The following is a 15,883-nucleotide window of genomic DNA, read 5'->3' as shown; positions in this document are numbered from 1 at the left end:
TCCAAAGGAAGGTTGTGCAAAGAGGTCCACGGGTACAATCGGTACTATCCATCCATGCCTGACCACAAAAATAACCAGATTCATGGAAGGAATAGTGCTGTCGCTGTCCAAATATTTTTATACGTATACGTTTAACACTTAGTGTTTTAATTTTACTACTCCTTTCTAGTTTTTCAGATCCTTCCCCAAGGATGACTTTGGAATGTGTTCAGCAGTTCTTTCAGTTCACCCTGGTGGTTTGTGCACAGTGCCCCCTGTCTTTCAGGAGAATATCGCCACATGGCTCGCTTGTGGCGACTATAACAGCCTTGAGTGATGCCAGAAGGCCAGATAAGAGCGTTCAAGCATCTTTGTCTGTTATCCACCATCAGAGACCATCAGAGAATTAGAAATGGTGTAGAAAAATAAAATTACTTCACTTCTGTTTATGAAGCTGTCGATGGTGAAGTCACTTCACCGCTAAATTCTTGGCATCATTTCTGCCTCGTTTTTTATTGCACTCTGGTATTTTTCTCCCTCTTCTTCCAGCAGAGGACCCCCAGTTGGCTCCTACTCAGGGGTTTTCCTGTCCGGAGTGTCTGTCCTCCTCCACATCTCAGATCTCCCATGACCACGGCGAGAGTGGAAGCGGTGATTTTAGCGTCCAAGAGCTGGGAAGTGGAGCGGTCAGAGCGGAGGGTCTCCTCCCTTCGGAAGAATGTCATCCCGTAGGAGGAGCCACCCGCAAACAGAACGACTCGCACAAAATTCACACCTGTGGCGGTTGTGGGAAGCCTTTCGTTTCGTCAGCTCGCCACGTCAAGCGGCAACGCACTCACCCGGGAAGGAAACGATACAACTGCGAACAGTGTGGGAAGAGCTTTAATAGAAGCGGTAATCTCAAGAGACATCGGGTGAGTCACGCAGGAGAGAAGCTGCACCGCTGCGGGGAGTGCGGCAAAAGTTTCATACAGTCGAGTCATCTCAAGGTGCACTGGCGCACGCACACGGGGGAGAAACCATACCACTGTCAACAGTGTGGGCGCCGCTTCATGACAAACGGCGATCTGAAAGTCCACCTGCACGCCCACACGGGAGAGAAACCGCATCACTGTGAGCACTGCGGCAAAAGATTCGGCCGGTTACAGCATTTCAAATCGCACCAGCGCACGCACACGGGGGAGAAGCCCCACCGCTGCCAGCAGTGCGGGAAGAGCTTCAACGTGAGCGGCGACCTGAAGCAGCACCAGCGCGTTCACACGGGAGAGAGACCGTATCAGTGCGAACACTGTGGGAAACGATTCAAGCAGCTGGACCACCTCAAAGTACACCACCGCAGCCACACCGGGGAGAAGCCGTACCCCTGCGAGCGGTGCGGGCGGAGCTTCATGACAAACAGCGATCTGAAAGTGCACCTCCGCGTTCACACGGGAGAGAAGCCGTATCACTGTGAACACTGCGGGAAACGGTTCAAACAGTCCACCAGTCTTAAAGTTCATCAGCGTAGTCACACGGGAGAGAAGCCGTATGACTGTGAAAAGTGCGGGAAAAGGTTCAGCCAAATCCAAAATCTGAGGCGACATCAGCGTATTCACGTCACCCCTTGAAAGATACTTAAAGGATTCATTCTTCTTAGATTTATTCACCGCGTCACACACACACACGCACCACAAACTGCTTTTACTCACCAATATTTTATTGCAATAGGAAAAACGTTCCCCGATTTCCCATTTCCCAGTAGTTGAGTGACTGGTTGTAAAAGGAGTTGCCTGGAGGGTTAGATCTCCACTGAACTCACAACTGGGAAAAAATATTTAGATGTAATTTTTCCACTTTCTCAAAAGGTCTGTTTCCTTTAGCCAGTCCCTCCAGGAAATCATGACTTTCCAATGCAAATTCAACCAAATGTCCGTTTCTGTGATTAGCAGAAAGTGTTTTAACACAGTAAGTCATGACAATCATAATTGCGTTTTGATAAACGCGGCCGCACATCAAACATCCCATAATGCCTCAAATCGATTTGAAGCGTTTCCTAAAAGTCAAATATTAATTTGGAAATTCCACATCCAGTGTTAGTACAGATACAATTTGTAACAAAATCCATCACTATATGTAGTAATGTGTTGTTCGCCCTACAAACGCTGCAATGTAAAAGTAAAAAAATAATAATAATAGTAATATATATATATATATATATATATATATATGTATGTGTGTGTGTGTGTGTGTGTGTGTGTGTGTGTGTGTCTTTTAATTAGCTGGTCAAAGATTGAATCAGGTTTCAAACCCTGTTATTACATCATCTACTGATCACAAATGTTTGAACTGATCACAATAATCCAGATTTCATGTTGCAACACATGGAATGGTTACGTGTGTTATTACACCGTTGCAGCGGCACAAAATCAACGAAGACAATGTTGTTATTATTATTAATCCCCAAATGTCCTTCATGATCGTGACAGTTCTCCTGTTCAAAGGTAACACAAGCTTTTCCAACCAACCAACCTAACTTTGCATTTTGTACTGCCCGTCTGGATAATGCAGTGGTTATTACAACCTTTTATGATGACTATGTACTAATTCAACACAGTATGAAATATGAACACTTCAAAATTGCTGTTTTCATGTATATTCGGTGTCAAACTTTAGGAGTGAATAGCATCTCAGTTTTTTTTTACAACACATTGTAACTTCTAATATTTTGCGTTCAAGGTTTTTATACAAAATGTGAGTGTTATCACATTATAGTTATTATTATAACTATATTATTATTAATTATATTTATTATACATTACATGTCAGTAACATGGACAATTAGTGGGAAACAGCGTCCTCTGTAGGACACCATAGAAATGACACCTACAAACTGAAAAGTATGTGTAAAAAAAAAAACCAAAACCTAATAATCGCCTTTTTGCACAGAAAAAGATCTTGATTATATAAAAAATATTCATCAAACGGATGCAGCGTTTCAACGCACCTACACTGTAGGTTTATTTTCCTCACAATACTTTAAATGATGTCCCTTCAATTTGACCAGGTCGCTCTGTGGAGAGGAGCCGGGACTTGTTTTATATCTGGAATCTTTTAGCGTATGATTGCATCATATATGTAATTATATTAAAAAATAACATCATATCAAATAATATATTAAATATTCCCGGTGGTGGGAGGGAGACGGCCCCGCCCTAGGTGTCCTCCTGCTGGATGTGGTAGTAGCAGGCCTAGAGGAGGGGCAGGGGGAGGGAGAGCGGGCGTTACAAAATGAAATTAAAGCACTTTCAAGGGCTTTTCAAGGATTATTTTTCATTTTCAAGGACTTCACGTAAAACAAATGTAATCCATTTTCAAGGTGATCTTAATTAAATAAAATATACTCTGGTGTCATTGTCTTATTTATTATTATATCTGTAATATTTAGATATATCTGATATTAATCTCATTGTCGTCTACTTTTTAAAAGTATTCAACCAAGTGGATTCAATTTACACTTCCCTTCACCATCCATGTCCTCACAGCCAGGAGGAATATCAAAGGTTTTCAGTGATTTGTTTCAAGGACTTCAGCACAAAAGGGGCCATCTTCAAGGCATTCCCGCGCTTGGATTGGTGAGGACGAAAGCGCCTCAAGGACCTGGAAGGAACCCTGGAGGGTGTGCGTTCCTACCTTGAGCGTGGTGAACATCAGGTCCAGTTCTCCATGCCGAAGGTGTGGATCCATGAAGTCCTCCATCAGACTCATTTCTGCCCCCAACTTCCTGATCCTGTCGGTACAACCTTCACTCATCACGTCTGAACACCGTCGCCATGACGACAGCCACTTTCACTACAGCTGCAAACACTAAGGCTGCCATGGACCAGCTGGTGGCAGAATAGTCCTTTGCATGATGAAGTTCTCCAGAAGAGAGAGAGAGTGTGTGTGTGTGTGTGTGTGTGTGTGTGTGTGTCCCACCTGGCTCTGAGCACCACGTACAGGAAGAGAGGGAACAGGTCGTCCATGGACCACAGGAAGTGGGCGCCGTCCATCTGAGCTGTCACTTCCTGTGTCAGCTCCTGGAATGACCTCTGAACCAGACGCAGCTTGTCTGACGGAGTGAAGGTCGAGCTAGGGAGAGAGAGAGAGAGAGAGAGATCATCTGAAATCACACTTTGTCACGTGACACCTCGCGATGACATCACGTCCCGGGCTCTGACCTGATCTGCTGCAGCGTCTCCACCGCAGAAACGAAGCAGGAGTCTTTAGTGCCGGACTCCACCTGGGGCGGAGGGGAAGAGATGGAGAGGGAGAGAGGGAGTAGATGGGTTGTACAAGACAGATGGAGGTGCAGAGATGGATGGATGAAGATAAAAGGACAAATCAAAACAAAAACATGGCAGGAAAACAAACTATGGACAGCTGAAAGGACGGACGGACGGACAGACCTGTTTGGAGTCACGAAGGACAGATGTGGACTCAGGCCAGAACTTCCTGCAAAAAACAGCCAAGTGTTTTGTGTTTACTTTGTATTAGGTGTATATTGTGTGTGTGTGTGTGTGTGTGTGTGTGTGTGTGTGTGCGATCTACCTGCTGACCCCCAGGAAGCTGAGCAGCGATTGGTCAGCCTCTGTGTTGAGTCGCAGCAGTTTTAGCCAATAGGAGGCGGCCTGACTCTCCTCCTTCTGATAGTAGAGTGTGAGGAGAGGGGGATACAGGCCTGGAGGGAAGGGAGGGAAGAGAAGTTATTATATGTTATTACTGGGAAGCCTGTTTATTATTATCATCTGGAAGGAAATCACAGGCGAGTCAAACAGGTGAGTGGACCGGTAAATAAAGGCTGTTACTTAGTATGTTAGTATGTTAGTATGTTAGTATGTTAGTATGTTAGTATGTTAGTATGCACCGTATACTGTGGTGTATCAATAGAACTATGAATAGGGACATGAAAACAGTGTTTCCTCGAGGATGGAGTAGCAGCAGTATGTCGTGTGTGTACTATGTGTGGTGGCCCTCGCGCTTATTATTATGCTTATTATAATAATTATTATCAATAATAATAATATTATTATGAGTCCATCCTGTTGGGATGTGTAAACAAACATGGTAGAACGTGACGCTTCGGGAAATGACTCCATTGGATGGATTGTTACAGCATTTGACCGTCTGCCAAATGCTAGAGGCAAACGTCGACGGTTGTTTGAGTCAAGAAACTTGATGAACATGCAGCTTCCTGCAGCTCAACGTAGCAGGTGAAAAGTGAAAAGTGAAAAGGGAGAAGGCGTTAAACAGCGACGGGTCCTTCCAAAATAAATCAAATTCCAAAATATGATCATGTCCAATAAATGTCTGTATTACAGGCAATTCATCAGATGGTTGTTATGGGAGACGCCCCCTGGAGGCCAAGGTCTGAAATGCACGGTCCACTACTGGGAGGAGGAAAGGACCAGATGTTCGGAGCAGGCGAGGAGCAGGAGGAGAGGAGGAGGAGGAGAGGAGGAGGAGCAGCAAGAGGAGAGGAGGAGGAGATGAGAGGAGGAGAGGAGGAGGAGAGGAGAGGAGAGGAGATGAGAGGAGGAGGAGGAGCAAGAGGAGAGGAGAGGAGGAGGAGATGAGAGGAGGAGGAGGGGAGGAGGAGGAGCAAGAGGAGAGGAGGAGGAGAGGAGATGAGGAACAGGAGGAGAGGAGAGTAGAGGAGATGAGAGGAGGAGCAGGAGGAGAGGAGGAGGAGATGAGAGGAGGAGGAGGAGGAGGAGCAAGAGGAGAGGAGGAGGAGAGGAGATGAGGAGCAAGAGGAGAGGAGAGTAGAGGAGATGAGAGGCGGAGCAGGAGGAGAGGAGGGGGAGAGGAGGAGGAGCAGGAGGAGCAGCAGGAGGAGAGGGTACATACCTGGGAGAAGAACAGACATGATGAGGGAGGAGCAGCTCACCACACACACACTGTAACACACACACACACACACACACACACAATGTAGTCAGTTTTGGAAATGCAGATTTCTTATAAAATTCCTTATAAATTATAAAATTTAAAATTCGGATCCTCCAATTTATTAATCTAGATGAATTTTTGTGTGTGTGTGTGTGTGTGTGTGTGTGTGTGTGTGTGTGTGTATCAGTGTGTGTGCGTTTGTACTCACCCCTGCTGTGTGTTGTCTGAGGGGAGGACAGCGCCCTCCTCTGGTAGCCATGGAAACAGGAACCTGTAGTGTCAGCATCACTTGGGTTTGTTTACTCATTTATATATTTATATGAACAATAATTTATTGAAAAGAAATATTAAAATACAGAAACGAAGGAGAAGAGACATGAATGTGTCAAGATAAAAACATTTATTTTCTACTCAAGTACGTGGTGTTTACGTAGTAGTTGGTCATTTGTCATTGACAGAGGAGAGAAGAGTAGGAGAGAGGAGGGAAGGAGAGATGAGAGAGAAGGAGATGAAGAGTAGGAGAGAGGAGGGAAGGAGAGATGAGAGAGAAGGAGATGAAGAGTAGGAGAGAGGAGGAAAGGAGAGATGAGAGAGAAGGAGATGAAGAGTAGGAGAGAGGAGGAAAGGAGAGATGAGAGAGAAGGAGATGAAGAGGAGGAGAGAGGAGAAGTAGAGCAGTACCTGAGCAGTGTGCAGCAGCGGAGTAGAGGAGAAGTAGGGGAGAAGAGGAGGAGGAGGAGGAGAAGGCGTAGAGGAGGGGGAGTAGAGGAGGGGTAGAGGAGGAGTAGAGGAGGGGGAGGAGTAGAGCAGTACCTGAGCAGCGCGCAGCAGCGGCTGATGTAGGACCGCAGCTCCTGCACAGCGAGCTGCAGCAGGAAGTGGCTGCAGCCGCCGTAGCTGATCCTGAAGGTGGTGACGAGGGTCTCCACCAGCCAGCCCAGAGGGTGGAGGGGGGTCTCACACGCCTGTAAGTACACACAGTACTCACAATCAATACTCACACACAGTACTCAGTCTTCACACTCAGTACTAACACACAGAACCCACACACTACTCATACAGTACCAGTGGAGGAAGTATTCAGACTTCTTTCTTCAGTAAAAGTATAAATACCCTGAGTAGAAGTAACACACTGACCTTTTTACATCAGTGGAAGTAAACAAGTACTTGCTCTGAGATTTACTCCAATCACCAATCTCAAAGATTTTAATGGAAATAAATGTCTATTAAGTCACTATCTATCGCAGAGGGAGGCAACAAAAGGGCGATGGGGCCGTTTTTGTTTATCTGGAGCCTCGGGTGGAGCTCAGTGGTGGAGCATTTGGCTGCGGATCAAGACGTCCCCGGTTCAAACGCGGGTGTGAACCTCGTTGACCTGTGTGCAGCGCTGCCCCCTAGTGGCCAGGCTGACAGCAGCAGGCGTCTGACTGCTTGACGGGAAAACCTGAATCACACTGAACAGCATCATTGAGGGTTTGTGACGGCGTCAGGGAGTCACATTTGAAACTTTTAAAGACAGATTTTAACTAAACTTAATACTAATTTTTGGACAAATCCTGTTCCTCTTATTCATTTTTTTAGGTATTTGCTGTATTTGGAACAGAGAGGCAAGTGTCGGGTAGAACCAGGTTCTGAGCTGGATCGTTCTATGAACTGGGATTAGAACAGTTTCCTTCAGGTCAGACAGCAAGGGAAGAGATTGGGAATAAATCTGAACAGTACTTTGGAAAGGTAAGTCAATTAAATTAAATTAATCAAACAAAATGTTTATGTCGAAATTAGGATGAAAGACTATTCAATGACATTCAAGGCCTAATTTTAGTAAAAAAAAACTGGATCTGTAGACATCTTGTAATTCATAGTGTAATATGGAACGACGACGACGTCAATGTCAATGACGTCGATGTCAAATACCTGTACGGCAGGCAGGCAGACAGACAGACAGAGAGACAGACAGGTGTGTACCCTGGTCAGGTAGTGGCGGACGTTGTTGTAATCGGAGGCTGTGATTGGCTGTCCTGGCTGTGGAATCCACTCCAGCCTCTCCAGCGCTCGGCTCTGAGACCTGCTGAGGTCTGGACTACACACACGCACGCACGCACACGCACACGCACACGCACACACACACACACACACACACACACACACACACACACCTGCCGTGTAACTCAACCGTAACCGTTTACCGTTCTTTTTATTTTTTTTATTTTGCTGATCCAAAGAATTATCCGATCAGTGACTCAAACCGTGAGTTCTGTGATCCGTTGCGACCCTAGAGTGAAGATTCAGCAACTGGATCCATTATTTCTCGCCTCAGATTCGTTCAGAAACAGATTTTGGTGGACTGACGAGGTGAAATCAGTGAAAGTTCTGGAGTGAATACAACGCAAGGCGGAAGCCAGGCTCAAACCCCATTGGCTCACGGATCTCAGGGCCTCGGGAGGGTGGCTCCTCCCACTCAAACAGCCCGTTTTTGAACATAGAGGCATATTATAGAGGCATGTTAGAATGGCTGGAATGCATAATCTGAACCGTATTTTTAAGACACGTTTTGGAGACCTCAGAGACCTACTGTATATTATCAACATGTGTAAAAAGGAGCATAATACGTCCCCTTAAACACTCTTCTGTAATGCCGCCTTTAAAAGCAGGAAGAGACATTTCAACTGGGTGTGTGTGTGTGTGTGTACCTCTCCCTGCGTCCGGTCGTTATGGTGACAGCGATGCTGTACCAGGCGGTCCTCCAGTCTGCGTGCCCAGTAGAACCAGCAGAACACCCCAGTCTGGACCAAAACTCGTCAAACACACACTGCCACCTCTGGTCGGCACACACTGCTAAGCTGCCCGCCTCACTGCGTGTAACACACACACACACACACACACACACACACACACACACACACACACACACACACACACACACACACACACACACACACACACACACACATCTTTATCTGTCCAGGTATCACTCATATGTGTTGTCCAGTTCAACTCTTGGTTTGTTTTGATCAGCTTATGATGAACTGGAGCTCTAGTGGCTGAAAAAACACACAAGGCTTCTGAAAACGGATCTCCACAGCTACTCACGGCAAGGAGCTCCTGCTCCCGTTCTCCTGGTGGAGGAGGAACTTGGTGAACGTTCCTGACACCTTCAGCCCCGAAGACCAGAGTCCACTGAAGACCCCTTCAATACTGTCTCCGTTTGACAGAGAGAGGACTCCCTGAAAGGAGGAGGAGGAGAGGAGGAGAGAAAGAAAGGGGAGCGAGTGAGAAGGATGGATGGAAAATAGGATATACAGGCCAGTCAATAGGCAGACAGACAGATAGACAGATAGGTTAAAACAGTGTTTTCCAACCACGGCACAAACTTTACAATGATCTCAATCATCTTTATATATCATCTGACGTCACACTAACATCCTAACCACTAAAAACGTCAGAAACCCAGAGAACTGATCATATTATTATGGCCTACTAATGCAAACCTGTGAACGATTTGTTCTTTGGAACCAATCTTTTAAATGACTCAGGAAAAAAAGAGTGAACCTTTAACTGGCAAACTGAAAGTGACTGAGGACTAAATGAAAGCCCAGGGCAAAAAAGGCACAATTCATATTGAATGTGACTGATGTACACTTTGCAATCCACCAAAATAAATAATTTTGACAGAATTAACTGATTTTGGTGAGAATTCCGTTCACAGCTCAGAGCTGAACCGACTCCTCCTCTCGTTCATCGTTCAGGAAGTCCTCCCTCGCTCCCTGTGCGTTACACCAACAGAACCAAATTAACGTCAAGTCGGAAAACTGAACGACTCTTTACCGAGTGACTGGTCAAGAACCGGATCTCCAAAGAGAGTCCAACCTTTCATCACTACCAACAGTGTGGCGCGTCGCAGTGCGTCGGCGGTGTGTCCTACCTTTCCATTGACAGTCCAGTCTTCAGAGAACTCCCCATGAAACGCTGTGTGGTCGTCCGAGAGCAGCAGACCCCTGCCCTAAAACACAACACACAATTTTTCTACGTATACTCAGTAGTGTAAAGTAAAAATATTTTGCAACTGTCCTTAAGTATTTTTTGGGAGTATCTGTACTTTACTTGAGTGATTATATTTGTGCTGAATTTTACTTTTACGTGTTTAGCTCCAGAAAAGTATGCTTTTACTCCAATACATTTCCCCTGAACACCTTCATTACTTACTACATTATAAAATCAGAGCGAAACTTGTAACCAATGATGTTAGTGAAGCCAGTTACAACGAGTGTTAGCCAATGAAGCGTCATATAAGCAGTTAGCTGAGTGAAAACAAACACTCTCGAGCCCCTGGTCAGAGTTGCCAGATCTGTGGTTTTCTGCGGAATGGGCATCTCTTTACATTTACATTTACATTTAGTCATTTAGCAGACGCTTTTATCCAAAGCGACTTACAATTGTTCAAACACCGACGGACGCAGCCATCAGGAGCAATGAGGGGTTAATTGTCTTGCTCAAGGACACTACAGCCTGCTAGCAGGAGGAGCCTGGGATCGAACCAGCGACCTTTAGATCACTAGACCACCAGCTCTACCGCCTGAGCCACCATCCCCCTCTTTAAGTGTTAAAGTGTTGTTTTGTTTTGTCTGTGGATTGAGGGGTGGCTGGGTTTGTCATGCAGACCTGGCAACTCAAGTTACTCAAGTGCGGCTTTCCAGTACTTCTTCCACCTCCACGTACAGTATACTGTGCACCATTTAGAAGTGCACGGAGCAGTATGCATCCTTAGAAGTGTTCTTACAGTCATCCTGTTGTCTTTGAAGTTTCCTTCATAGTAGACGCCGTGCTGAGTGATGACCACCGCCCTGCCGTGTCTCTGGTCATCCAGCCAGAGGCCCATATATTTCTGTCCTCTGAGACACCACCCAGGACAACAGGAAGAAAACAGGAAAACAATAGGAAGACATAAGAAAGACAACAAGAAGACAACAGAAAGACAACAGGAAAACAACAAGACAACATGTAAACAACAGGAAGACAACACAAAAACAACAGGAAGACAACAAGAATACAACAGGACAACAAGAATACAACAGGACAACAAGAATACAACAGGAAGACAACAAGGAGACAAAAAGACAATATGGAAACAACAGGAAGACAACAAAAAGACAACAGGAAAACAAGAAGACAACAGGAAGACAACATGGAAACAACAGGAAGACAAAAAGATGACAACAGGAATACAACAGGACAACAACAATAATACAACAGGAAGACAACAAGGAGACAAAAAGGCAACAAGGGGGAAATATCACAGGTTTTCAATGAGTTTTCATGTGTGTTTTTCAAGGACTTTTCAAGCACTTCAGCACAAAAGAGCCTATTTTCAAGGTATTCAAGTACATACATTTCTGAGGACGAAATTCAAGAACCTCAAGCACCTCAAGAACCTGGTGAGAACTCTGCATGTCACGACACCGATATCATATCCATACATCGCCCGGCCGTTATTACAGTAAATTCATTGTTTTCCTTCATTGACTGTTTCACTGTTCTAAGCAGTGGTCATAGTATCCACATTACTAATGATTATTTCTAGTGCGTTAATAAATATCCTATGAAAGCACCAACAGTCATCCCCAAAATATTGTCAAATGATGGCAATCGAGATATTGGATTAAATATCGTACCTTGTGATGTCATCGAGCACGCCGTAGCCGCTCTTCCTGTCGTGGACCCAGTGTCCAATGAACACGCTGGCGGAGGCCTTGGCCATCCGGCCGGAGCTCAGCATGCCGTAACCGTGGCGATGGCCCTCGTGGAAACAGCCCTCGTACACCTCGCCACCGGCATAACTATGGGCAAGGCAGCAACAGTGCCAGGGTGAGGGGTTCCATTCCACATAATACTTCTATGAGTGTTTTGTGCCAGATTTTGGTATAGTTGATATTTTATATTCATGATACGACATATATATATTTCGTGGCCAATGTTAGAAATAAATAAATGCAATAAATATAAAGTTTTTATCATTTAAACTCAAATTAACTTGTTCACCTAGATTCTTGATGCTCTCATATTCATGGCCTTTCTCCCTAGGTGTTATTACACTGTTGTGTCATAAAATGAACATAAAAGACCTCCCACTGAAACCTGTCCCTGACCTGTACTTCCCAAAGCCGTGGATCTTGCCGTCTCTCCAGTGTCCCTGGTAGAAATCCATCTTCTCCAGGAGCTTGTTGGGAAGCAGACACTCTCCATAGCTGCACGGAAACAAGACCTTATTCACATTAAGAGTGGCTGCAGGGATCAGAGTCAAATTTAAGAGCCTTCTAAGGCACATTTTAACAAGATGTAAGTCAAGTTTCTGGACAAATCATCTCTCTTACCCAATGAAGGAAAAGTACTGCAGGTAAGTACTATATATATATTTGAAACAGAGAGGTAAGGATCCGGTGGAAACAGGGCAGGTTATAAACTCGGTGATTCTCTGGTAAGTCAAGCAAAGTGATTAGGAGGTGGAATACATGGAACCAGTACTTTAATAACCTCTGAACCTCAGCTAGGTACAAGGATCTTCTTGGAACTCTCTCCCCAGGTAAGCATGAAGGTAAGGATAAATGAGTAAGGTAAGTATCGGGTCCAGGGTTTTATATCATCAGAAATGTGAATCTGATTAAGAGTCATTCATTAGCGTGTAGAAATGTATGGATAATTAAGTAAAAATGTTTGTGTTGAAATTAAGACCGCATGAATTCAAATGTCATGATTATTGAACAACTTTTAGCATTTCTTCAGCTGGGAGGCCAGACCTGGTCCTGGTGCTACTAACCCGTCCTCCAGTCCGTTCCTGAAGTTCCCCGTGTAGCTGCCGCCGTCCGGCCACGTCAAGGCTCCCCTGGAACACCACACACACGGATTGTTTTTTTTTATTTTCAAGACAAATCGACTCGTCTAGACCTGCGTGTGGGGCTTATGAAAACATCCCTTCAACTGCCTTAACTCCAGAAAAATATCTAATTCTAGGGATTTCATGAAGTAAAATAAGAATAAATTATTATTTTAAGAGCATAACCGCTTCATGGACTGTTTTAGAAGAATAAAAGATCATTTCTATTTGCAAGATTTATTTTATTTGTTTTATTATTTCAAGAAATTTCATCGAGTAAAATTGGATCACCCAACTGGTAGGTGCTTTTTTTTTTTTAATCTTTTAAAATTCTTAAATTGCTTAATTTAACTAGAGTTTTACGTTTAAAGGGTACTAAAGGTATTTTTTTTTATCTGAAAGTTTTGCAGTGTATATACAGTATGTACAGAACACACACAAACACATTAATTGTTCACACAATTTTGTGAACAATTAATTTAAGTTAATACCTGAATGTATGTCGGTGAGAGAAAAATACATGGTTACGCTTCCCTGCTCTTTTTCAAATATGCATTTTTACATATTTACAGTACGCACACACACACACACACACACACACACACACACACACACACACACACACACACACACACACACACAGACCTGCCGTGTAGCCGCGCTGCCCGCCAGACACCGCTGTAGTGGGCGCCCCGGAGACCGCGCTCTCTCTCCCTCTCTCCGTCGCTGCTGAAGGTGTAGGAGGCCGAGCGACACCGGCCCTGGGCCCCGTCCCCCAGGACCTGCTGCACGGCCCCAGAGAGGGAGCGGTACCACTGGTTCTGGAGGGAGGGGGTGGGAGCATCTTCAATATGTTCAAATTAGATACAGATACTTGAGAAAAAGTAAACAGAAAGAACCCCCCTGCCCCCCCCCCCCAAAAAAAAAATAATAAGAGACAAGGGAGAGAGGGAGAGAAACAGAGGGAGAGAGGAGGGGCAGAGGGAGAGAGGGAGAGAAAGGAAGAGAGTGCGAGAGAGGGAGGAGTCGAGAGAGAGAGAGCGACAGAGAGAGAGGGAGGGGTAGAGGGAGGAAGGGAGGGAGAGGAAGAGAGTGAGAAAGACAGAAGGGGGGGAGAGAGGGATGGGAGAGAGAGGGGGGGATGGGGGAGGGAGGGAAAGAGAATCAGAGAGGACAAACAAACATGGCTGCCTTGAGATGGCATCACCTGCCACAACTGCCGCCTTGCTCAGGACTGAAGGCAGGAGGGTATTGTTATATGTTGTTATACTAGTTATAGTTGAGAGCCCTTTTGAACGCCGCTGCATTTTAAAACTAACATCTCCTTTTTATGTTTAGATTCTTATTCGTCAATGATTTCTGGACGGAGCTAGGCTAGCTGATCCCATCTGCGGCCTTGCACCGGGCTAACACAGTTAGCGTAGTAGGAGCAGATCCTCTACCCTCTTCTGGGGCGAGGAGGCCACCAGCACCAGGCTCTGCTCCGGGGACGTCAGCTTGATGGCGACGCTGGCGGAGACAATGCAACACGGTTACCATGGGAACCAGAGCAAGGAACTGCAGTGTGTACCGAGGTGTGTGTACTACTTACAGTCCACTGCTGTCCTCCGTCACAGGCTGAACCCAGAGACACGACAACGGATAGAAAGTGTGAGAGGAAGACTGAGAGAGAGAGAGAGAGAGAGAGAATATTTGTATTTATTTTTTATTCATTCATTGGCTTATTGCTTCTTATTTTACTGAATTGCATCTAGTGTATGTGTTTTTACTTGTTTGTTGGTTAGACACGTTTAACAGCTTTTTATGAATATGTAATAATTCAACACATTATGTAATAACACTCAAAACTTGCTGTTTTCATCCATATCAAGTTTCACTTGAGTTCTTGATAACATTTCACTTTTCATACCCGAAATCCAGAAAATCCAGAGGCGTACACAAAATAAAAATTAAAATAAAAAATAAAAATCACAAAATTCAGCAAAACGATATTTTGTATTATTTCAAGATGTTTACTACAAAATGTGCATGTTATTACATAATAATAAATGTCAATTTATAACAAAATGAGGCGGAACAGTGGACGAGGTCTATCTGATGCCTCGTCCACAGTATCTGGATTTTTCTGAAAACGCACTTAAAAAAAACAAAACATCTCTGTCCACACGAGAACACTAAACGATTTAAAACGCTCACATAAGCATTCCAGGCCAGTAGGGGGCAAAAACATGCCATAAAACTTGGTGTCAACCACCACAGAAGAACATGAGGAACACACAGCGTATTGAGCCTCCTCATAATATTCAGACACAACACTGTAAGGACGCCGTTCCTGACACGGAGAACTACACAACCCTGGAAGGAGTTTTCCAAAAGCTTTGTTCCAGTTCCTGAAACGCTGTTCTCGTCCTACGCTTTCAAAAATATTCATAGACGTGTGGACAGGGCCTTTGGCAAGTCACACATGTGGGTGTGGCTGGTGGTGTTGGAGGGTGTTAACCCTTTTTGTTATCGGATCGCCGAATTCAATTTATTAATCTAGATTAATTTGAGTGTGTGTGTGTACCTGTGTGTGCAGCAGTGCATCGTTGAACAGGACGAACCAATCGCTGCAGAATCTTCCGCCATTCATCAAACTCACGCTGCCGTCGCTGCTCTCACACACCAAGCGGCGCTCTGGAACACATACCGTGCGCTGAAACGCACACACGCACACACGCACCCACACACACACACACACACACACACACACACACACACACACACACACACACACACACAGTACCAGGGTTTGCCATGGGTGGGAAAATTGAAAAGCTCGGGAATTTCGAAAATATTGGCAAATTTCTCTCACACACACACACACACACACACACACACACACACACACACACACACACACACACACACACACACACACACACACACACACACACACACACACACACACACACACAGCCTCACGGGGAGTTTTGTCGAGTATTTTGTCCAGAAGTCCAAGGTTTTTTCGGCCCCTTTCCTCTTTTTCCACAGGGAGAGAGAGAGAGTCTCATACTGACAACAGCCCTGATAGAGAGACTTGTACTCTGCACTGGACTGGACAGGGAGAGAGAGAGAGAGAGATGTTGA

General features: G+C 45.0%; 1 protein-coding gene across 1 annotated transcript in view; it reads right to left on the bottom strand.

The window, feature by feature from the left end:
* Positions 1-1,681: 1,681 nt before the first annotated feature.
* The window catches only part of LOC307243962 (alsin-like), a 30,713-nt gene continuing 16,511 nt past the window's right edge, over positions 1,682-15,883 (bottom strand). The window contains exons 20-41 of the mRNA XM_080018932.1: positions 15,719-15,850; positions 15,321-15,449; positions 14,346-14,416; positions 14,197-14,263; positions 13,400-13,575; positions 12,698-12,763; positions 12,030-12,128; positions 11,556-11,720; positions 10,664-10,775; positions 9,809-9,886; positions 8,977-9,110; positions 8,577-8,738; positions 7,852-7,966; positions 6,700-6,851; positions 6,095-6,157; positions 5,845-5,894; positions 4,546-4,675; positions 4,404-4,449; positions 4,176-4,237; positions 3,934-4,086; positions 3,649-3,745; positions 1,682-3,206 (exon numbers count right to left, since the gene is read on the bottom strand). Of these exons, the coding sequence (XP_079875058.1) occupies positions 3,171-3,206; positions 3,649-3,745; positions 3,934-4,086; positions 4,176-4,237; positions 4,404-4,449; positions 4,546-4,675; positions 5,845-5,894; positions 6,095-6,157; positions 6,700-6,851; positions 7,852-7,966; positions 8,577-8,738; positions 8,977-9,110; positions 9,809-9,886; positions 10,664-10,775; positions 11,556-11,720; positions 12,030-12,128; positions 12,698-12,763; positions 13,400-13,575; positions 14,197-14,263; positions 14,346-14,416; positions 15,321-15,449; positions 15,719-15,850 (2,295 nt within the window). The 3' untranslated portion in view covers positions 1,682-3,170. The remainder of the gene's footprint in view (positions 3,207-3,648; positions 3,746-3,933; positions 4,087-4,175; positions 4,238-4,403; positions 4,450-4,545; positions 4,676-5,844; positions 5,895-6,094; positions 6,158-6,699; positions 6,852-7,851; positions 7,967-8,576; positions 8,739-8,976; positions 9,111-9,808; positions 9,887-10,663; positions 10,776-11,555; positions 11,721-12,029; positions 12,129-12,697; positions 12,764-13,399; positions 13,576-14,196; positions 14,264-14,345; positions 14,417-15,320; positions 15,450-15,718; positions 15,851-15,883) is intronic.

This window comes from Zeus faber (genome assembly GCF_960531495.2).
Source record: "Zeus faber genome assembly, chromosome: 18".
Taxonomy (NCBI): domain Eukaryota; kingdom Metazoa; phylum Chordata; class Actinopteri; order Zeiformes; family Zeidae; genus Zeus; species Zeus faber.
This window is presented reverse-complemented; position numbering and strand designations above follow the sequence as displayed.